General features: G+C 35.1%; 1 protein-coding gene across 4 annotated transcripts in view; it reads left to right on the top strand.

The window, feature by feature from the left end:
• LOC105209181 (protein single-minded) overlaps positions 1 to 23,741 on the top strand; it is a 40,125-nt gene that overhangs the window by 8,556 nt on the left and 7,828 nt on the right. Inside the window, exons 1-2 of one of the 4 annotated variants that reach the window (XM_011179456.3) lie at positions 911 to 2,191; positions 22,307 to 22,501. In XM_011179456.3, coding sequence (XP_011177758.2) covers positions 2,179 to 2,191; positions 22,307 to 22,501 — 208 coding nt within the window. In that variant the 5' untranslated portion in view covers positions 911 to 2,178. Of the gene's footprint in view, positions 1 to 910; positions 2,192 to 21,610; positions 22,195 to 22,306; positions 22,502 to 23,741 lie in introns of those variants that run through there. The other 3 variants (XM_011179454.3, XM_011179455.3, XM_011179457.3) reach the window with 3 other exon arrangements.

The following is a 23,741-nucleotide window of genomic DNA, read 5'->3' as shown; positions in this document are numbered from 1 at the left end:
AATTTATTTGATGCTGGGAGTTACCTCGTTTTGCCCTTTATACTCGTATCTAGTTTGCCAATTCTTCTTCGACAGTCAAAACATCAAAGTTTGTGACATTTTAGGCTATGTTGGAACCAGTATCAACATTAAAGACCGTACATAAAAAAAAAAAAAAAATTACAAGATTTCAAATTCTATATGCTCACAATACCTACTAAATCTCTTATAGAATATGCTATGATGATATGTGGTACAAACATAGACAATAGCAATAACTGATGAATCCGTTCATGAAAAAAACATTTTACAATAAAGTATATATCCTTGTATTTGAAGCAGGTTAGTTTATTTATTATTTCTCATAAAAAATTTATACAAACTACTGTACACCCTTTTTTTATAGATTATAGAAAAAATTGAATACTGTATAGTTAGCAACCAGCAGAATTGTTTGTGCCTTGGTTAAATGCAATTCAATACCTTGCTATATTGGTTTCATATGCACTGCATTGTCTTGCTATACCGCTACATACATACATACATATATACGCTTGTATCCCTTGGCATTGAAACCATAAGTGAAAAGCTAGCAAATACTACAGCAATAAAATAAAAATGAAAACGATAAGACAATACAATTTTAAATATTAATAAAGCAACTGTAACAATGACCAATACACATACTCATACATAGCCACATAACTGTTATATAATACTCGATGAATATTGGCTAAGGTCTGGACTTGTGCAAAGGCGAACCATTGACGGGTTGTAAACTTATGCGAATATGTACATATGTAAATACGAGTAAATGAATATAGTACTGCATCAGCATAATTTGGGAGAATTACGAAGAAAGTCAACAGCTGTACGGCGAATGTTTGTATGTATGTACCAAATGCACTTGTACTTGAAATAAGAACTTTAGTAAGCGTTAAATTAAAACGCTGATGAAAGTGCTGTGAAAAGTTAACTTCTAGCGGGGGACAATTAACAAAAACAACAAACAAAAACTCAAAGAAAATATTAAGAAAAGAAAGAAAGAAATGTAAAGAAAGCTCAAGTGCATCCAATCCCCAGCTGAAAGTCGAACAATTAAATAGCGGTCGCGCTGAGTAAAAGTGTAGCTGAGGTAGAAGAAGTGAAATTTTCATATGAAATGCAAAATTTTGCCAAGTCAACATAAGTCACGGAGTGCAAAATGTGAATATTATTTATTTTGATTTGCTTGACATTGGGGAAGTGCTAACCACATACATATGTGAGTGTGTGTGTGTGTGTAAGTAAATTTTAGTACACTAAGAAAGCATGGTAAGAGTCGGAGACCGTTGGCGATAAAGCTCGCCTCGCGCATTGAACGTCAACTCGCAAGAGTTTCGCTCGACTTTAAAGCAGCGGCAAGTAGTGAGCGTTGTCGGCGGCGGCGTCGCTAACGATATGGCGCCCGTTCGCCCGCTTAATGATCGCTACATACTCGTACATACATATGTATATTCGACTATGCGATCAACACCGCGCTTGGGGCGCAAATCGCTCCAATTGAGGCTTGGCGACATTTCACCGTTTAGTTGCATCGCGTCCATTGCCAGTGAGTTTAGGGTTGTTGCCGTTAGCCGCGACTCAAGAAGAAATCCGAAAATACTAAAATTCGACGCGAACGCGATCGTTTTTAATACAAAAAAATATTTTCAAAATATCTCGAAATTGTAATTGTTGCGGTTTAAATTGTTATTCCATTACAAAAAAAGGTTCCTGGCCTTCAGTCGCGCATTTTTCATGGCGCATAATTTACGATATTTAATTCATATGCGCCGAAAGTGAATATTTGTGGTGTTGGTGTTGTTGTTTTTGTTGTTGTCAGTGCCGCCGTCGTCTGCCGCGCGCCTCTAATAATTTCGAGTTTTGAATTACCGAGACACTTGAGAATTTTTTGCATAAAGTGTAATTGCAACTGTGTGCCGCCTGACATCAAGTCCAGCCACATTCGTGTGTCTTGCATATTTCGAGCGCCTGGTTAGTGCTCGACGGGCACACGTGATACACCCGCGCTGCGACGTTACTGACATAACCGTTATAATCGTCATTTATTTGCTAACCACAGCCACCGCCGTCGCACTTGATTCCCTCCAAAAGTTAGCATGTCGAACGGCGACAGCTCTCCTTCAACTCCAACAGCAGCAGCAGCAGCACTTTGAGATGGATCCAAAGAGTAATAATTGTGCACATTAGTTTTACATTTCATTTTTGTGTTTTTTTTTGTTTGAACATAATATTTACGGTGAAGTGAAAAAAGGAGATTTGTTTGTTTTTAATTTCAATGCTTTTTATTGCTGTACAAGCATACCCCCGTATGTATGTATGTGTGTGCTGTGCGCTTGTGCACTAGAGACGCGAGCTTTGCAGCTTCGAATTCCTCTATCCATGAACATTGTTCGGTAGCTTGTAATTTGTTTCGTCTGGAGCATACAAATGGCATTGCACGGTATTGTTGCACCCCATGCTTGTCAGCAATGAGCCGTTGTTGTTGTAGCTCTGCAAAATGCATTTAGCCATTAGTGCTACATAGCACAGTGCTGCTGGCTGCAGCTGGACATGGACATATGTATGTATGTACATAGCTGGCAGCATATCGTATGACGCAGCTATTGTTGCAGCTTCAGTGAATTTAATGACAGCAAAGCAAGCCGAAAAAACGGCGAAACATCCAGCAAGCAAGTGCTTAAAACAATTCAAATCGCAAAAAATTAAGTCAACAGAAAATTTTTAAAGAGCAAGACAAATGGCAATGCGTCACAGTATTTTAAGTTTTATGTGCCTTGCACCAATGAATTAATATAGTCGATGTATAATATACGAGTATACTAGTACTAACATATTTATCAGCGAAAATTCATGCACTTAAAGCTTGAAAGATAGTTAAACATTTTTAGTAACAAATTAATTTTCGACATTTGTTTACGATCGCAATTGATTCGCATTGTAGGGAATACAATTTGTGTGAAGAAGTTAAGTAAAGGAGGAAATGGTTTAAATCATATTTATGGTATTCTCAACTGTTTTATATGCAATGGAAAATTATTTAAATTATTCACGTGTATTCTTAATGTACATTTAGATAAGCTAATATGTGCATATATAATAGTAAGCATGTACCTAATTGAAATATATAAATATAAAATTTTCCTTAAGGACAATGCTAGATAAATTTCTTTTCTATATTTCCATATCTATATACTAACAATGAAAAAAGAAATCGGTTGGATGTTGGACCAACCCTTTATACTTTTTATTTAATATTATTTTTCAAAGCAACTATTTGAACCTCTTATATCATATTTAATATTTGTATCTTAAGCTCGATTCGAAAATCGGAGAAATTATTTTTTTAGTATTATATTACTCAATCTCGAAAAAATTGGTTTGGTCCAAACACAGGAAAATACGCTTTTGCTGTTCGGTGTTATTACATACCGTTAATATAAAGCCCTACCCTTACCAGTAGATAAATGAACAAAATCGACTAAGAAATGCCTTAAAAAATTAACTTCTTATAACAGATTTATCAAAGGTCCTCTCTTGTTGCGTTTAGTTCTAGTCAGATTGTTTCATAATACTTGGGGTACTTACAAGTTGTCGTAAAGTGTCGAAAAATCATAGAGCTTGAAATTTTACACTTGATTATTGTTGCATTGTTTAAAAAATAAATTTACAGAATTACGACTGAGTGCGATATGTGTTCTGTTCGTTGTATATTGAAATATTTTGTTTTTAAGTCAATCAGATTTTGTTTTTCAGTTTTACCACCACAAAAGTATAACGAGGTGTTCACAACCATCGTATTTATTTTAATTTTCATTTATGACTTATTATGACAACTTGTGAGTACCCCAACTAGGTTATTGTTTTTAATTTTAAAAAATGTCTTGCATACTTTGAAAACGACTGCATAGGACTAACAAAGCATACTTGGATTATCTATTCATTTGAGTATACTTGCTAAAGTAGGGGTCTCACCGCAGAAGTCTTTTTTTTTGGCCCGATGTATGTAAATATATCAGGATCCGTTCCAGTTACGAGAAATCAACTGTTGTGGTAAGGGTAAACTGCTCAAATGGTATATCCTCAGTTAACTGAATACGCTTTAAAACCACATAATAGTAAAGAACGATATTTTACTACCGCTGATTTTTTCACTGTGATTGAAAAATCGATTATAGCAACTGCAATCAATTTTTGTAAATAGCAGTGAATTAAAATCGCAATGGCAGTTCAATAATTTGAGTAGTAGTAGCAATTATAGTTGCGATTTCGATAGTTTTAAGTACGGTGATTACGAAAGCAGTTAAATGTAGCCAAAGTTTATTTACTTAGGACAGCCTCAACGTACGTATCCGAAAGCATTCGATGAGCGTCAGCCGTACTTTTCTTGGAATTAAAAAAGAAAAGCAAAATTTCCCGCAAATGTCGAGAATTCGGCTCAAAAAGTGACATTTTCAGTTGAGAATAAGTTTGGGATGCAAACAGATCTCTACAAATTTTTTGTTGGGTTAATGTTGACACAAATGTCCAAGATCGATATAAAACGATTTAATCGACCAGTGCTTGACCCTAGAGATATCTATTGCAAAATGGCGGAAGCAAAGTTGTAGACCTAATAGTTAATTGTGATTACAAAAGCAGATCAATTTTGGATATTGTTAAAATTAATAAACAAAAAATGTTAAAAAGAATTAGTAGAAATTCTCAAATTCTTTGGTCTCACAAAAATTATCTCATATTTTCGTTTATTTTATTTTTTTTTGGATCGCAATAGCTTTATAAAATCACAGTGATTTAAAAACAGTAAAAACAGTCGCTCATCCCAACCACACATACCATCGTTATATGGATCGCTTTTCTCAGCGCCAAACATGTTTTAACAAAATATCATTACGTCTACGAACGGACATACATATAGATATACTGGGATTATTTCTTTCCAAATAAATATAGATTGTTTCAATTGTTCTAACAAACGTTAAGATAACCAAATATGCTATGAGAGTATAAAAATAAATTTATAAATTTATAAAATTTGTCGAAAAACCATACAAAATAAAGATTTTAGAAAAATATCTAGGAATTGTTAAGTTAGTATGCATACAAATATATATAAACATATGTAATGCTAAAAAGTGCGCATATAAATCAATTAAATTTTTCTCAGACATCTATGCATACGAAAATAAACAAAACTTTGCTGCCCGCAATTAACAAGTTTTACACTAAAAGAATAGAGTATATAAAGTTCAAAGAACTATGCACAGAAATCACCACCAAATATATATCTAATAATAAACAAAGTATTGTAGAATTTAGATATTTCCTTTTTGTAAAATAGAAGTTTTCAAATACCTTAGGGTTGTTGCCGTTAGCCGCGACTCAAGAAGAAATCCGAAAATACTAAAATTCGACGCGAACGCGATCGTTTTTAATACAAAAAAATATTTTCAAAATATCTCGAAATTGTAATTGTTGCGGTTTAAATTGTTATTCCATTACAAAAAAAGGTTCCTGGCCTTCAGTCGCGCATTTTTCATGGCGCATAATTTACGATATTTAATTCATATGCGCCGAAAGTGAATATTTGTGGTGTTGGTGTTGTTGTTTTTGTTGTTGTCAGTGCCGCCGTCGTCTGCCGCGCGCCTCTAATAATTTCGAGTTTTGAATTACCGAGACACTTGAGAATTTTTTGCATAAAGTGTAATTGCAACTGTGTGCCGCCTATTTCCTTTTTGTAAAATAGAAGTTTTCAAATACCTAAACCATTTGAGCGTTCAAATAGGCATTTGCCACTCCGTATACAATTTAATAAGCTCGAACGCCCTAAAGTATGCGTCAAATGCTTAGTAAAACATAATTTATGTCGATGTGTTTGCTCTTGTTGTATGTGTAAATGCAGTAAATTTTCAATAAAGCGATGAGTTTGACATTGAATTTTGACAGGCGTATACAGCTGCTGCAGACGGTGACTTATGCTGTTTGTACACCTTTCCAGCGGCATACCTTATCCACAAATATATACCTTTAAGCAGTCACAAGTTTATTTTTATATAAATATCTACAAATACATACATACATACATATATACATACCTATGTATGTATGTACTCAGTGAATTAAAGTTACAGCGCGTTGGGAGAATTAGAGACGAATTGTAAATGACAGTAAAACGGATATGTTACGAGACATTGCGAGTGGCACATGCCGCATGTGGCATGCCACAGGCATGATGCTGGGGCATGAAAGAGAAAGCAAATACCAAATGTACAATGCGGGCTGGCAATGAGGGGTGAAATAAATACACCGATACGCACACACACACATCCACGTGCAAACGCTATTCAAATAACAATAGAAAAGGCGTTGCCAGACGAGCACATATCAACGCACCCACATAAGCACAAACACACAAGCGCATTGACAACGGACGGCAGCGGCAGGCGTTGACAAGCGCACGTCGAAAACCGACATGCTGTACAAATACTAACACAATAACAGCAACAACTCCAACAACAACGACAAAAACACCAACACATGCAACGTCAGTCAATACAAACGTCAAATGCATGTGAATGTGAAAGTGAAACGAAACAAAATATTCCAAACAATTCCAGTTTGACTTTCCAGTTAGCAGCTGCGCAGCTGATATGCCTTTGTGTTATGCTGTGTACGTGTGTATGTGTGTGTATGTAACGCAGCGCGCGACAGCCAATGAGCGGCTCGTTGACGCATTTGTATTGTTGTTGTTGATAGCAGTGCTCATGGTGGAATGGTGGTGATGTGGTCGTGGTCGTTTGTGCTTTAATTGTTGCTGTTGTTGTTGTAACGCCTCCGCCACAACGCGACTGTGTTGTTTATTCGCTGCCCTGTTATTTTCAGCGCACATGCACTGGCACTCGCTGCTGCTTGGAAACCAGTTTTTTTCAATAAGTGGCCGGTGAATGAACCGGCCGTTTGGCGTGTAGACTATAAAATATACAAATATACATATGTACATATGTATGTATATGCAAACATTGTATTAACATACTCACTTCACTACGCAATGGACTACTTTATGCTTTCCTTAATGTTTTTTATTGTTGTTGTTTGTTTTGTGTTGTGTTGTGACCAAAATGGACGCAGCAACGGTGCGTCCTTCTACAATGCAATCGACTTTCAGTCGTCATTCCTATTCTAACTGGTTTCTCAAGCACTACTTCCGCACTAAAGTCTAATGTTGCTCATATAAATGCGTATTTGAGTGCGTAAATGTGTAGTGAAATGGCTTTATCTACATATGAGTGTATTTAAATGCGCTAAATCTGATAATAAAATGCGTTGGCTAGCGACTAGTATCAAAACTCATCCACTTTAGAGTACTACCTAATTTATATTATTGATAAAAACAATATATTTTTAAATTAAAATACATTTCACTGATTAATATCTATATAGTTTCAATTCATGAATGTGTTAAATTTTTGAAAAATTAATTTAAAAAAATCTTAAAATTTTCTCAATAATTTCTGCTACAATAATTAAACATATTTGTATCAAGTACACGTACTATTTTAAGGTTAATATTGTTCTATAGAGTAAAATGGTTAAACACCGCTATACAGTGGTAGTCGAGATTCAAACTCCGCAGAATCTGAACTCGATCCTAGCTTCGAACCTACGGCAAACATTGTTCTCTAGACTCGCTCTTCGGCAAGCAAAGTAAAATATTCGAGAGTCTTTTATTCTTTTATTTGGCGTCAGTGGCGGTTCTGAGAGAAGACCCTTCGATTAAGACTCTTGCGATTATAGACGAATCAATAATAGCGCACCCATCATCTCTTTTTCTCGCAATTTGGTTCCAATTGGGAATACCATGCCATACTAGATCGCCCTCCATCTGATCTTTTCAATGTAGTGGAGGGCATCCTCTTTCGCCGCTTCCACCGGCGGGTACTGCATCGAACTCTTTTAAAGCCGGAATACATTCATCCATTCTGGCAACATGACCTCGTTTTTTTATTTGCTGGACCATGTTCAAAGGACATGATGTCAACATCACCAATGCTTCTGCACGATATAGAAAGAGAAAATGTGAAAGTTCTCCAGATTTTTCGAATAGTTTATGTATACCTTTGAATAAGGTTATCTATACATATGTCAGAAATAATGCTTGTGTGATTAATAATTCGATTTTTTATTGAAAAAAAAAACGTTATTTGAAAAAATCTTGACAGAAAAAATCTGGATATATTTAGACTAAGAACGGTAGTGGATATATACTTAAATGTATGAAAACGCTTAATTGGCTTTTGATTCTTCCTACAACAACAACCTAATGTACATAGATCAGCTCACGCAATTTTGGTAAATTGTTCTTGATTCTCCTTTCGAGTCGAATATCGAATTGTCGCACCAAATGAAATTTATTTTATATGAAATATTACTTCTTTCCGTTCAATCTTTAACAGTTCAGTTCTCCACTTTATAATATTAAAAGTTAATTCTAAATTTAATTTGATTCGTCATTAAACGTAATAAAAAGAATTATAAAGAAAACAGTGAGGTGAATCATCATCAAAAAAAATTCAAGGTGACGGCAAGCAAATAAAATTGTTGGTAATTTCATTAGAAATTCCATACTTGACCTTAATTCTGAATCTACAATTATACAAAAATGGGTTTGCATTTATATACCAAGATATGTACATAAGTATGTAGTTAACTGTTTGTATAATTCTTGTAATTGTTGTGAAATTTTTTTTCTTCTTAATATTCGTATAATTCTTGTAATTGTTTTTGTTTTCATTGACTTGTTATTTGGCACTGTTGCAATGTCATATTGAGCCTCAGAAAATATCTACGGAACGTGATGTTTTGAAAAACGTGACTTTTATTGATTTTTTTCTTTCAACATTCTGCCAGAGCAAACGACGGCTACAATCGTTGTGGCTGGCTCCGGCTTTAGAGTCGGCTTTTGTATGACGGCAGTTAAATAGCGTAGCAACTTTGTATGCGATATAATTACAATACCTGTACATACATAGTAGAATTAAATGCATGCCAATACATACATACATATATGTAGGTATATTTGTATTAAGGTGATCGAATGAAATTGACACCAACACATATCGTTATACATATATATATCGTATAGGTGTGATGCTGTACATGAAATCCTACAAGATCAAACAACAAAATAAATTATTCTTAATAATTTTTTCATAATTTAAACATAATTTATTCATCTCAGATTATTAAACTTGATATTTACCAAAGTAACTCCGCATTGAATTAATAATAATATTATTATTATTGTTGTTGTGTACAACTTGAAAGTGATCTTGTTGTTCTTGTTGCTAGCATTCTAACTGTGTAAATAATTTTACATTAACCTATTACATTTCATTTTCATTTCACTTCATTTTCTCTCTCTCTCTCTCTTTCTCTCTCCATTTTTGTAATATTTACCGTGTATTTGTTGTAGTTGATTTGTATTCAAATACAACAACGAATTGAAATTTATGTAAACATCACGTAGAAATCATTGGTTCACGGTAGCAACTAAAACAACAACGTCAACAAAGCTTAAAATAACAAATAGTCGTAAATGCCCACACCAGCACACACACACATGCATATCTACTAATAGAAGCTCTAAGCAAATAATAAGAAAATAATAAAAATATATCGATGCGTTAGGGACATTGTAATGATGCAAGTATTTAGCTATTTTCCTTTATTTGAGGTGGGCCGAGCTTGTTTGCATTGGCTGGGGGTGAATTGTGTAGAGTTCGGTGTAGGTGAGTGAGTGAGTGAGTGTGGGTGAGGAAATAGTTCTACCGTTGCTGTTCATTTTATCGCTTTGCCTTTTATTTGTTTGTGTGTCATTGAACGCTAATTTGAGTTATTCTATGCATACCCAGTAGGAAAAGTTAAAGTTCTTCAGATTTATCAGAAATTATCTTAATTTAGAAACATGGATAAACTTACTGATTCTAACAAAATGATAGCAATAAGTGCACAGATCAAGGTATTAAATAATATTTCGACATTCATCTTTTACGAAATAGACATATATTATAATTAAATGAGATTTATTCCCTGAAAAATTGTTCATCTAATGAGTAGGGGCTTTTCTCGCGGAAATCGGTTTGAAGGTCTCTGTATGACTCACTTCTGTGGAACTAAATGACATCATTTCGATTACGGAAAATTAAAAATAGAGTAATTTCCCCGTTAATTAATAATTAATAACAGATATTTGTGGAGAAGTTGGAATCATCGCAAACTGTATTAATAAGATATACAAGGTAGAAAGATTAGAAAAAGTTAGAATGATGGTAGATAAATAATATCTTGACTATTATGATTACACTGTATGGCACTCGTCGGTGTATTGGAGGAAACGATTTTTTTCAAGATTTTTAGTTCTAAGAACAAAAATGTTTCAGTTTCTCGAAGTTAAATGGAAATACAATTGAACTTCCCTAATTCGAATCACCATAACCCACAAAAAATCTTCGAGTTAGAGGGACTTCGAGTCAAGGGAGGTAATTTGTATGAAATTATACTTCTATTTAAAATTCAAGAGTTCGATTTATGGAAGTTCAACTGTACTTGCCATCGAATTTCGATATAGGGCTTATGGAAATGTCTTTTTTAACCTTAGTATTTAAGTTACTTATATAGAAAATAATAAGGTCATAAAACTATATTTTTATCTTATTGCAATGGTTCTTAAAATTGTCCAATCAAGCTTACATTGACAGATGATGTAAGTCGGAACTACGAAATAAATTAAACAAAAATTAATTGTTTAAAATAATACCCTGAAAAGCCCATTTTGTTGTATGTAGTAATTTATAATTGGAAAGTACTTCAAATAATTCAGCAAATGATGAAGTATGAAGAAATGTAAATCTAATTTATGACCAGAGAGCTATATATTATGACCAGATATATTCTTATAAAAGAGGAGAGAGAAGAGAGTATGCAACTAATATAGTATAATATGGAAAAAAATTAGTTCAACCTGTTAAAAACTAAGTAAGCTCCGTTAGTGCCAGAAGTCCTATAGACTCGAGAAGTGCAGTTCTCGGCAGCTAAGAATATTTTGTAAATTATATAAACACACCTTTACATACCATAATTTTCATAGTCATCTGTGTATGAGCCTATAAAAGTATGAATCCATACCAGAATATATGTATGTTTGTATCACCATTAGAGTTCCCTTCCTTTCGTTCAAAAAGCCTTATGCAACATCATTACCATTTCCATTTTCCATTTTTTTTTTTCACGATGTTGTTCCGCTGTTACTTCTTTTCGCTGTACTTGTTGTTGAGGGCATCACTACATTTGGTTGTTGCTGCTACTAAACAAATTGTAGCTACATTGTTGAACAATTCGGTTTTTGTTGCTGATCGATTTTACGTGATATTTTCGAGATTTTTGGTATTTATGATGCATATTTGTCGATGCCGTTTGCACTTACAAAGACACACACACACACACACACACACACTTACATACAAATAATGACGCACATGCACACACACACCCACTTAGTGTCGCATAGCTTTGCCTATTTGCAGGCATGGCCATTTGCCACTGTTTGTACATACATATATTCATATCTGCGTATGTGTGTATGTGTGCCCATACATTACACATTAGAGTTTACATTTGAATTGTTGACGAATTATTGCTAGTGGAAATTTCATAAACAGTAGTTTGTATTTATTTGGCAAAGGCAAATACGGCAATCATAATTATTTTGGAAAATACTCTTGCCAAGTGTAGCTTGGCTAACAGCTTTCGACATAAATACATACATAGTTAAGCATAAGTATGCTTTTTCGGCCATTGGGGATAGCCGAGCTGGAAAAGCAGTATGCGTGAGTGACCGTGTAGACGGCACTATTGTTTTGTTTACAATTTTAATTTGCTTGGAAATTAGTTTGCATTGCTTTGTAGTAAGTGGTAGCAAGTGTCTGTGAGCATACATTTATAAAATGGAGAATTTATTTTTGTACCAAAAAACTTTTTCGTTTGATTTCAATAACATTTTAGTGAAGTTGTTTTTTGTAAATAAAAAATTTAATAATTTTGTAAACGATTCAACATTATAACTAGACCTGTGAAGATCTGCTTTACTTTAAAGCATATTCTATATACATTACAACACTGAGTCCCAGTGCTCTGGTGTCACATATAGTACAGTTCCAATAAGATATACACTGACGAGGATGAGGTCTCCTATTTTTTATGAGAAACAATTCATAGAGTCCACCTTGAGTCATAGAGATCATGTAAAGGAGCACTACACACTAGTGAATAAATGCCTCGTAAAATTCGAATTGAAAACGATTGGAAAGGGTTGAGCGAATTCCATATTATCTTATTAAAATTTCACTTGATGTCTTTAATACGCCCTTAGACGAGAAACATCCGACTGTCCAAAATTTCATTCAATAAATCTCCGAAAGGTCTGACTTTAATCGTTTCCGCCAGAGTCGGAAATATGGTTGTCTTTGCTTCCAGCATAAGAAAATTTATAGAGTTTCTATAGTTCGAAAGCGTATTTTCGGTATTTTAAATCTCTGACTTTCCTATGACTTAACAAGTAAAGAAAGGCTAAGTTCGGGTGCAACCGAACATTTTATACTCTCACAATTTATTGATATATTTTTATTAAGATAACACAAAATTTGACCCAATTTGAAAATCCTATAATTAGGTATATGAGAGCTGGGGAAGTTATGATTTTATCCATTTCTGGTACAGAGACACACTATTAGAAGAAAAATATTTGTTCTGAATTAAAATAAGATACCTGAGAGATTTACCGAAATTTTCGGTGAAAAATTACCATGGGGCACTGAATTCTTCATAATCGATATTCGGGGCTTTGAAAAGTCCCATTTTCCATTTTGTAAAAAAATCTGAGTGCAGCTTCCCTCTTCAATTGCTTCTGTTTTAGTGTTTCTGACATTTTTCGTTAGTGAGTTAACCCACTTTTAGTAATTTTCAACCTAACCTTTATATGGGAGGTGGGCGTGGTTATTATCCAATTTCAACTATTTTAATGGTGTGTGGTGGGGTACGTAAGAGAACCGAATGCAGAAAGTTTGGTTTATATAGCTTCATTGGTTTGCGTGATATATACAAATAACCGATTTGAGGGCGGGGCCACGCCCACCTCCCCAAAAAAATTACTTCCAAATATGCCCCTTCCTAGTGTGAACCTTTATTCCAAATTTTACTTTTATAACTTTATTTATGGCTTAGTTATGACACTTTATGTGTTTTCGGTTTTCGCTATTTTGTGGGCGTGGCAGTGGTCCGATTTTGCCCATTTCCGAAAGCAACCCTCTTACGATCCCAAGGAATACGTTTTCCCAGTTTCATTAAGATATCTCAACCTTTACTCATGTTATCCGTTGCACGGACGGACGGACAGACAGACATTCGAATTTTGACTCGTCTCGCCACCCTGATCATTTTAATATGGGGAGTTGTTAAAAATTCCAAAAAATTTTTTTTTTCATTTTTTGCTATGAAATATTAATTTTAAAAACTTTTACGATATACAGTTTCAAAAGTTTGAGAAATTCTGTACAAAAAAGTCACATGGTGTTTTAAAATCTGTTCATTAGTTTTAAATGGCGGTTCGAAAATTTTTTTACAAAAAACTTTGGCCCCTTATAATATGGCAACCCCGCGTTACACAGACCTAAAACCATATGTTTTATTTTAGGTTTTACATGTACTATAAGATATATAATTGCCAAAGAAAATAAAGAACTTTTTTTCAAGTGGCTTTTTTTCCAGAGAATGCCCCTTATGTAGCAGAATAGTTACAGAATAATGTTAGAACCCAGAATATACCTGCCTTCGCCGAATATAATATCGAATTTCAGCAAATTTCTTCAATGCAGAACTAAGTAACCTCCGCAGAAGCTTAAGATGGTTAGAAAATGCAAACAGAAAGAGCCTGCCAAAGTCCTATATCAAAAGATACGGCGTAGTTTACCCTTTCGCTTCCTTCGGGATTCTCAATTTTTAAGCAGGATCTACACTTGAATTATCTTGGGAGTTCAATTCAAATTATTATCCGGTTTTAATCTTTAGGATTTTTATTCTATTCAGCACTAGCTATTACTTTTTAATCCATATAACCCTTCTCTCGCGTCTGTGTTCTTATTTTCTTATCAGTAAGATCGAGAATGGATTCTATAAAATTATAATAACTTGGATCAGTATTAGACAAAATAGCCAGTCAAAAATCTTATATAGCCGAGGTGAAGATTGGTTGTTTTACCGCTTATACTTTCGTCTTCAGTCTGAGTACATAACTTAAAGAACTCAGAGAATTTTCTAAAATCGGAGCGAATCTCTTCTTCTCTGATGCAAGAAAACATGTTCAGCAAATTTGACAAGATTTTCTCAAGAAATATATATTAACGACCTCTCAGAAGCGCCTACTCTTCCACATATTTGTTCGAATTGCCTCTTTAATTGCCATTTTTGTATTTGCTTTAATTGTTAATCTTATTGCTTGCTTAAGCGCTAATATCCTCACTGTACACAATTAATTCGTAGCACAAAAACTTGACTTTAATACCATTTTAGTGTGCTAACAACAATAAAAATAAAGAACGAGCTAATCCAATTGAACGGCACACATTAGCATTGTAATTGGGTTAATGAATGGGAAGCGCAGTCAGCAAAAGGATATTCATTAATAATTTCACCCACAAAAGTTAATATGGCGTGTTGCCACCAGAACCGATTTCGCTGTTGCTGTTGACTTTGAGGGCTTTAAGCTGGCAAATTGGCGGGTGGGGTCGGCGCGGTTTATCAGCCGTGAACAGCAGCGATAAGCTCTTGAGGGGGTGCGCAAGAGGCTGGTGGTGGCGGCAATAAGGATATCCGAAACACTTGTGCAGTTGTGTTGTTGTTGTTGTTTTATCGCTTGCGTTATCGCACAGAAGTTTCCACACACGCACACAGAGTGATCGGTGCACGTAAGGTGCAGCAGACACAGTTTCGCCACATATGTTATGCACATTTGAGAATTCTTGCGTATTTATTTACATACTTATGCTCATATGTGCTCGCATATGTGCATATGTCGGCAATCAGCGCCTTACCGTAATTTCTTCACTTGTTTGCTCAAACTGTGTGGCGAAAGGACACTGGGAGCGCCCTAATCTTAGTTAGTAGTGTGCGCCTTGGTTTCTTGGTGTCTCAGTGGCAGAGTCCATGAGAAGTTGCGTGGGAATTTGACTTTCGCATTCGACCACGCAGTGTTTACAGGTAAATGTGTGTGTGAGTGAGCGACGTGTTCACACTTTAATGCTTCCGCATCGTGTTGAGGAAGGACATTCCCACACTAGCGCGCTCAGCAACGGCACATATGTAATATACAGTTTATATATGTGTTTGTGTGTGTGTATGTGTGCGTGCATGTCCTGTATGAAAATTTCCAAAAAGTGACGTGCACTTCTCGTCGACACGTGAATTTCGTACAATATGTGCGCCATTTTCGGAAAATCCCGACTTCGACTAACTTTGGCGTGAGAAAATTTTCGAAAAAAAAATTTCTAAATTTTTTCTAGTTAGTCGTTTGCACTAAGTGCGCATATGTAATGTAAACATATGTAAGCGATTTTGCTAGGTAGTGTCAGGATATTTCTTATTTGATTAGTATTAGCTCATGCGGTGTTTGTACTTTGTTTGGCTCATTGCGCGCGGTCAATTCGCTGCTTCAGTCATTTCAGTTGGCACTTAGTAGCAATCTTTGTGTAGTCTTGCGACCAACTGATTGGCAAGTGCTCAGAGCCAAGTGTTTGACCTCAATCGAGGATCATTTGCAAGTATTGACTTTACGGCTAGCGTGGGAAAGTCGAAGCGTGAATTTTACTATTAACTACATACATTTACTAGAAGATACTAGAAGTTTGGCTGTGTGTGTTTGTTGGTTCATAGTTGCTCTCACATGGCAGACTTCCCAGGGTGTTGAGCGTAATTTAGCCGCTAGTCATTGCTCATTTTGCTTCTTCTTTTCTTTTGATTTGTTGATTGCTCTATTAATTTCTGCTGTCTCATGGTGGCTGTCTTGCGGAACACATACATATGTACATACTATAATTAGATTTAAATTGTGATTTTATTATGTTTTGGTTTTGATTTCGAATTATTGCGATTTTTGTTCGAACTAATCATTTGTAAGTTGCTATGAAATCTTCGTTAGTAGAAGTAATAACTTTCTATTTTCAAAATAGAATTCTTATTTTTATCTTAGCTTACTAATTCCGAACGAAGATAATAAGATTTTAAGAGCACAACTAAGAGTATTTAATATAATATTCAGGTAATTTAATAATATTTTATTAATTCAGATTATTCAGCGAGCCTGTAGTCTATAGAATTAGTTATATAGTCGTTTGAAAGAAAAAAATATTAGTTTCCCATGAACTAATTGGAATAATCTCGAAATATTTGTTAATATTGGTATAAATGGGCTGAAATTAATCTAAGTCTCTCTATGATGACCTAAACCCGGTTATATCTTCTTATCCGGCAACATATTTCCAGAGTTTTGAAATCACTGTTTTTCAATTCCATTAAAGGAAAGTCCTCAAATAATATGAATAACAGTGACGAATCGTTAATCGAAGGACATTTCGAGGCGATTTGAATTGAATTGAAAAATTTAAAATTGTGTTCACCGTTGCGAAGCTCAGGAAATTTCCAATGTTTTCCCTAAGAACTTTGTTGTTGTAGTGGCAGAAACCATTCCCTAAATAATTTGAAGAATGATGCAGAGTTGACAGTCCTTGGTCGTAATAAAAATCCGGATCCATTCCGATTACAACAAGACTGTTTTGTAACGGATCAGCCGCTATAGTCGCTTTCTTCCGGACTTCCAACATTTACGGTTATGCTCTAGTTTCAGATCATGTCAAGCTTCACAATTTTAAGTTTCCGCTTATGTGATTTAGGCGCTCCTATTTGAATTAATATCATTCTATTCAGTATTAGCTGCTAGTTTTTAATCCATAGCACCCTTATCTTTTGAGCTCTGAGACGTGTCTTACCGATATCATAGTTTACTCAATTGCCTAATGAAACAAAAAGGCAAATAATGGGTCCTTTATTTTTGATACCTTGGTTCAATAAAATTCCTCCAAACCGCCGAAAGAAATTCGGTTAGAACTCAGACAGAGCCTTTTTAAAGTCGACAAACAAGTATCAAATTTCCACGTAGCCTTTCCTGACGATAACTGAGGCAACCTAGATCTGCTCTTATCAGTTTCTCAATGGAGCCTTTAAAACTGTCCAAGCAGCAGCCACATCTTTTTCCATAAGTATCCACACTTTGTAATAACCACAAACACCGTTACATCCAACAGCCAATCAGAGTAAAAGCGAATCTCTGCTGCCCATTCAAAGATCAAACGCCAAATCGAATTGCTCGTACAATTTTGTGAGAGTCAAACACCGTCGGTAAGTCTGGCATGTCAACAGCTAATGATGATGAAGGAAGCGCCGAAAAAGCCGCTGCGGCAAAAGCAATACGATGAACGATGAGTGCCATTAAAAGACTGCCAAAGCCGCCGCTGATATATTCATACTGCTACCAGAGTCGCTGCTCTTTGCCGCCTGGTTGTGGTGGCGGTGATATCGGCGATGCCGCGCACATGTCGGCGCATTCGAGTGGCGGATTAGTGTGCGACGGCTCTTTAGGATTAAAACCATTGAGGAAATCTGTTGCTCCTGATACCCTGTACGAGTACAATATGCTTCTTCCGGTAAAATGCGCTATTAGTGTTGTAGTTGTTGTGCATTTTGCTACTGTTTTGTTGTTGTTGTTGTACGTAGTAAAAGTGCGCCGCTTACTGGATTTCATGCCGCACTTTATGTATGTTTATTTAATCGCTTTAAGGTTATGAGCGCTCAAATGATTGGTTGTGTGTGAGTGTGTGTGTGTGTTTGCGGAATTCGTACATTAACTTTTGCCAACTGGCCTATTTTTGCCGTATCATAGACATTTATTTATTTGTTAAAGCTTGATGCGATTTGTGATGCCCTTCCCTAAGGTCGTTTGGCTGGTACTTTGATTTTATTAGCGTACGTCACACATACATACAAACTCTCACATATGTTGTGTTCTGAGCAAAAAAAGGATCTTGGCAAAATGAGGCAGGGACATTAAGGCTTACAAATTGCCAGACTGGTACAAATCGTATGAAAATGCAAATGCCATTCCGCTACAGCGCAGTCATAATGCAGTGTTCAATAACTTAACGAATTAGTATTATTTTTATGAGAAGTTATGGACAATAACGCAACGTACATATGTGAATTAGATTGGAGTTTTTTTTATGAAATTTATGAATGGAATTTATACATGCTTTTATACTTGTATGTAGATATACAATGTAATCTTTATAATAATTTTATGGATTTGTTGGTAGTATTTATGAGTATATACATATGTATTGGATATCTATTGAATTATGTAAATATCCTTCTTTATGATATCCAATAATATAATTTAAGTATGTTTTGTAATATTTTCCGAAATACAAACAATTAATAGTTCATATTTACTTTCCAAAATACATTAAAGTTAATAAAATAATAGAGTTTCTAGCATTGATCGCTCTTTCAGTAGGAATTTCGTCATCTAAGAACAGTTGAACTTTTCGGAAATACTTGGAAGAATGTTTAATTAGGTTTTAATCTACCCCGAGTCTTCTTTTGCAGCTTTGCTCTTACCTTTCTACAGCCACATTCTATTGGCGAAGTTCTCATATATGAATATGAGGGGCTTTAAGCTTATATTCGAACCGCAATCCAGTATACATAAGAATTCAGAAGTATCAGTATCAAAACAATGGCGCTACCACTTCTTGTGGGTCTGCCGCACATTTGACAACTCGGTCAGTTCAAAGCATTTTCATATTTTTCTACAGGGTGTTTTTTCGTAATTCCAATTTTGTAAATTCCAATTCGTTCACTTTGTCAGCAATTGGGCCTTATTTTCTGCAGTCGTTTTTTTAGCCACTTCTTAATACATTCCAAAAATGAAAGAAATCGGATAATAACCACGCTCACCTCCCATACAAAGGTTAGGTTGAAAATTACTAAAAGTGGGTTAACTCACTAACGAAAAACGGCAGAAACACTAAATTTCACATAAGAAATGGCAAATGGAAGCTGCACTCAGATTTTTTTACAAAATGGAAAATGGGCGTGGCATCGCCCACATATGGCTCAAAAACCATATCTCAGGAACTACTCGACCGATTTTAATGAAACTTGGTTTCTAATAGTTTCTTTACATCCCAATGATATGTTGTGAAAATAGACCAAATCGCTTCACAACCACGCCTACTTCCTATATACCAGAACTTTGAAGACGATCTGAATCGTTTACATTACAATGTATAAAATAAGAACTAGTGAAGATATCGTTGCAGAACTTTGCACAAACACTATGTTTATAGTGTGGCAGCCCCATTCTAAAAATCGCCGAAATCGGACCATAGGTTTTTAAGGCCCCATATATCGAACACGAGGACCTCGGTGCTTCTAACCTAATATTATGGTTTCCAACTTTCAATGGACTTTTTACAATATATATGACGAATATGTGGGTCAAATTGTGATTATATATAATATAAATAAAGCTAAATAAATAAATTGCGAGAGTATAAAATGTTCGGTTACACCCGAACTTAGCCCTTCCTTACTTGTTTACACTAATACAAATGTAAATGAAGTTGGAGTTAGAGTCTCAAGATCATACTCACAAATGTTTGGAGAGTTCCCAATGGTTTTTAGCATTGTTTTTACAGTTGAAACGCACTTCATCCTAATTAGATATTTAAGCGGGGAAATTCCAAATTGATGGCGATATTAATCCCATATTGAAGCATGAAACCGCTCTGATTTAACTTAAGGGTTTATTAGCAAGAGCTGATACATAATTTAATAAGGATTATATGCTATTTTGGTTCAGATACTATATGGTCAGATCAACGATCGAAACTTCACTAAGGTGGGACAACACCTCTAACGATCCGTTCCGTAAACTTTGTGATATTTTTTAACAAAAAGTGATATCTAAAATTGACGATCTGAAGGTCAAAATTGTCTAACACGGATTGACTCGTTCGAATATTTATCATCAATTTATCACGTGACCTTGGTTTGCGTATAAAATATATACATAGAAAAGAGTTCATTTGATATAAATTCAGTATAAAGAAGCCAGTGAATGTCATAATTTTTTAATGGAATATCACGCTTTCGTGGGCTAAATCGGAACTTGATAGTAAATGAGTTTCAAAAACTTCAAAGTATATAATTATCTATATGTCGCATTTTTTGGACACGTTTGTGAATATAATATTTTTTACATTACTAATATGAATTCTATGGAGTTATCAAACTAAATTTATTGCACAAAATCGACACTCATTTATATTCTAATTATTTACAAAGAATCAGTGACTAAATTCCTATAAAAATATTCCGATAAATACGAATAAATATGACGATAGCCGCAATTCTTCGAAATATAATTACATTACGCTCCACATTATTAATCACAAGCTACAATGCAGTATATGTATGTTATGTATGTATGTATGTAGGTACCGTATGTGCTAAGACAAGTGCACATTGCACATCTGCTCCTTTGGTGAAAAATAGTAATCGGAGGCGTATGAAGAATTTTGCAAATTTTACTAAAATCACGTATGGGCCAGTGAAGTCAATCAATAAAGAAAATATGCATGCAAATGCAACAACAATGTGACTATATGAAATTTTATTGAGGAAATTTCCGGGAAATGCACATACATATATACATATTCATGCCAAACGTACGACGTTAGTTGTCAATATACGCATTGGTGGTCTTTCGGAAAGAATGTGCATATTTATCTAATATACAAGTATATATATTCATTGTATATAGTATATATATGACCAATCGGTATCTAAAGGAAAGCCGCAGGAGCGCTAAAATCACGGAATATATAATATATGTGTATGTATGTAAATAGTTCAGTTACTCATTGTGTGATTTAAAACAAAAAAAAACCTACAGGAAAAGTCAATTATCTGCAACTAGACAATTATTGTTACATACAAAGGTCCAAACTGCTCAAAAAATAACAAATGTTATTGTATGAAGGTGTGAGTATATTATATACATTTATCTGCTAAATCATATAGTTTCACATCTTCATACATATGTACACGCTTACATATCGTAAACAACCTGTTGTCCACAAGCAATTTGCTTTGAGGTAGAAAAATTTTGCAGACAACAAGACGCCCACAAAAGTAGCAAAAGCCATGCGAGCGCAACGGAGACACGCGCACCTTTCACGCCATGCAAGGCAAGATGATATATCTAATATCTATATATACACATACATACATATATCTACATATATCTATGTATATATGTATGTCTGTCTATTGTGTGCAGAATTCATTCATAAAATTTTACGTTCGACTTGCAATCTCCGCTGCTGCTCTTCCTCTGCTGTCTCTAATGCCAATCAATAATGGCCGCAGGTAAGAGCGGTGTGGTGCGGTGCGGTGAATGCGACTGCATGAATGAGTGAATGCCGAAGATTTGGATTGCTTTGGGATTGGACATAATGCAGCATCCATTATGTTATACACAGAAGTCAATTGGCTTGACTTTGAGAATGAAATGCATATCTACAAACGAGCACATAACTGAGTATTTGCGTGGCAAAAACAATTTCACTGCTGCTTAACTGTGAACTATGTTTCTGCTTAACTATATACTACATATATCAGCACCTTCATACAGGTAGCCATTGCATTGCGACCAATAGCTGTTGAATGGACGGCCAGGTAAATGCACTTGTTTGTGGGCATTCCACTCAAAAGTGCAAGTGTGCGAGGCGTCTTCTTAAAAGTCTGGCACATTTCCTAATCCCAAACAGTTACGAATTAGTTTTAAGACAGTCAAGAACGTTCTAAGGAAAATTGAAGTAGAGTGGCAGACACGCAAATTTGCTAATTGGAATATAGTGATAGCATAATAAAAATATATTAGTGCATATGACAAAATGATATACCAAAGAAAGATATTAACCGAGCGCAATCGGCCGAGTTTGACAAGTGCGTGTTGCTAGTTTGTTTATAAAAATATATATTTTAGTTTATATTAATAAAAAATATTTAAAAATTAAAAAACAGTAAAAATATTGTTTTCCGACGCTTCCACTTGCAGGCTTAGCTAAATCCTGTGCCATGAAGGAGAAGAGTAAAAATGCCGCTCGCACTAGACGTGAAAAGGAAAATGCGGAATTCTTCGAATTGGCCAAACTACTACCACTACCAAGTGCAATTACATCACAGTTGGATAAAGCGTCCATCATAAGATTAACCACGTCGTATCTGAAAATGCGTCAAGTCTTTCCCGATGGTGAGTAGAAGAGGTTTTATAAAAACATATATATTATATATTTCAATGATATAGATAAGAGAGTGGAAGAGGGCATATATGGTATAAACTTAACGGGTCAAGACTGGGTCACTCATTTCACCTGTAATAGAGAGTAAACCACTAATTTCATGCAAAAGCTTCAGTGCTAATATTAAATCCAATAAGGCCTACCCAGACCTGAGTCATTTTTACTAATTATTGGAAGATCCACCTTATAATACCAACCACCTTTTAAGTGTCTTCTATGGAACCATCAATTGAATACCGAATCTTCTCTTCGAAAACCTTTCTTTTTTGATCTGATCCACTCCTATGACCTCTAGATGACCTCAATATAACATATAAAGATTTCTCATAGTTAGAAAATCACAAAAGTTGAATTGATTTTCGTTTGATAAATTCTTGTTTTGAAAAATGTGTTCGGTCCAAACTTAGCAGTGTTGTTAAGGTAAAAGGTGGTTTCCAATAATGGCTTTAAACTAAAGGGAGAGAGAAAATAGTTTCTATTCATACACAATATAGTTTTTAATATTTGTAAGTATTTGAGCGACATCTATCCCCAGATCACCACTTGATCTTTTGCGGTCATTAGATAAGAAAGCTACTAATGTCTTAATTTCGCCTTCGGAATTCTTCCTAGGTTTTGAGACTATGATTTTGAATTATTACATATTTAAGTTAGCGGTCCGTGAGAAGCTTTTTGACACGCGTCCAACCCGTTTCATCTCATGCAAAAACTTTGTTTTGAACCCTCAATTAAATTCGCACAAAGAAAGTTTAGCCTCTTTAATATACCATATACCAATCACCATTATTATTCTTATTACACCCAGTTTATTTTGTTTTGCCTCTAACAACAATTGGAAGTGTGTTGTTGTTTTCATTAGACTATAATTGGAACAATTGGCGCGCGACTATTATACGCTATTGTACTGTCATATATGGTAGAGTACAAAAAACTGTCAAAGCTCAATGACATCTTGCTTTATGCGGCGCGCTTTCGCTGACCGTTTGACAGCGACACACGCCCTGATGATAGGCGGTGGGCGACGTTTGGTACTCACGGTGTGCCACGAGCCACCTCATGCGCATAAATTCCTGCCGGCTATGCTAAATGAAGTGGTAATGCCGTGCAAAGTTAATACGCTCGTAATTGCTACAAAGCGCAGCAGGACATCTCATTTTTGGTAGTGTAAAAGTCGCATAGCGGTATTTTTTT

This window comes from Zeugodacus cucurbitae, chromosome 2 (genome assembly GCF_028554725.1).
Source record: "Zeugodacus cucurbitae isolate PBARC_wt_2022May chromosome 2, idZeuCucr1.2, whole genome shotgun sequence".
NCBI classification, from domain to species: Eukaryota; Metazoa; Arthropoda; class Insecta; order Diptera; family Tephritidae; genus Zeugodacus; species Zeugodacus cucurbitae.
Note: the sequence above shows the minus strand (reverse complement) of the source record. Positions and strands in the feature narration are given on the sequence as shown.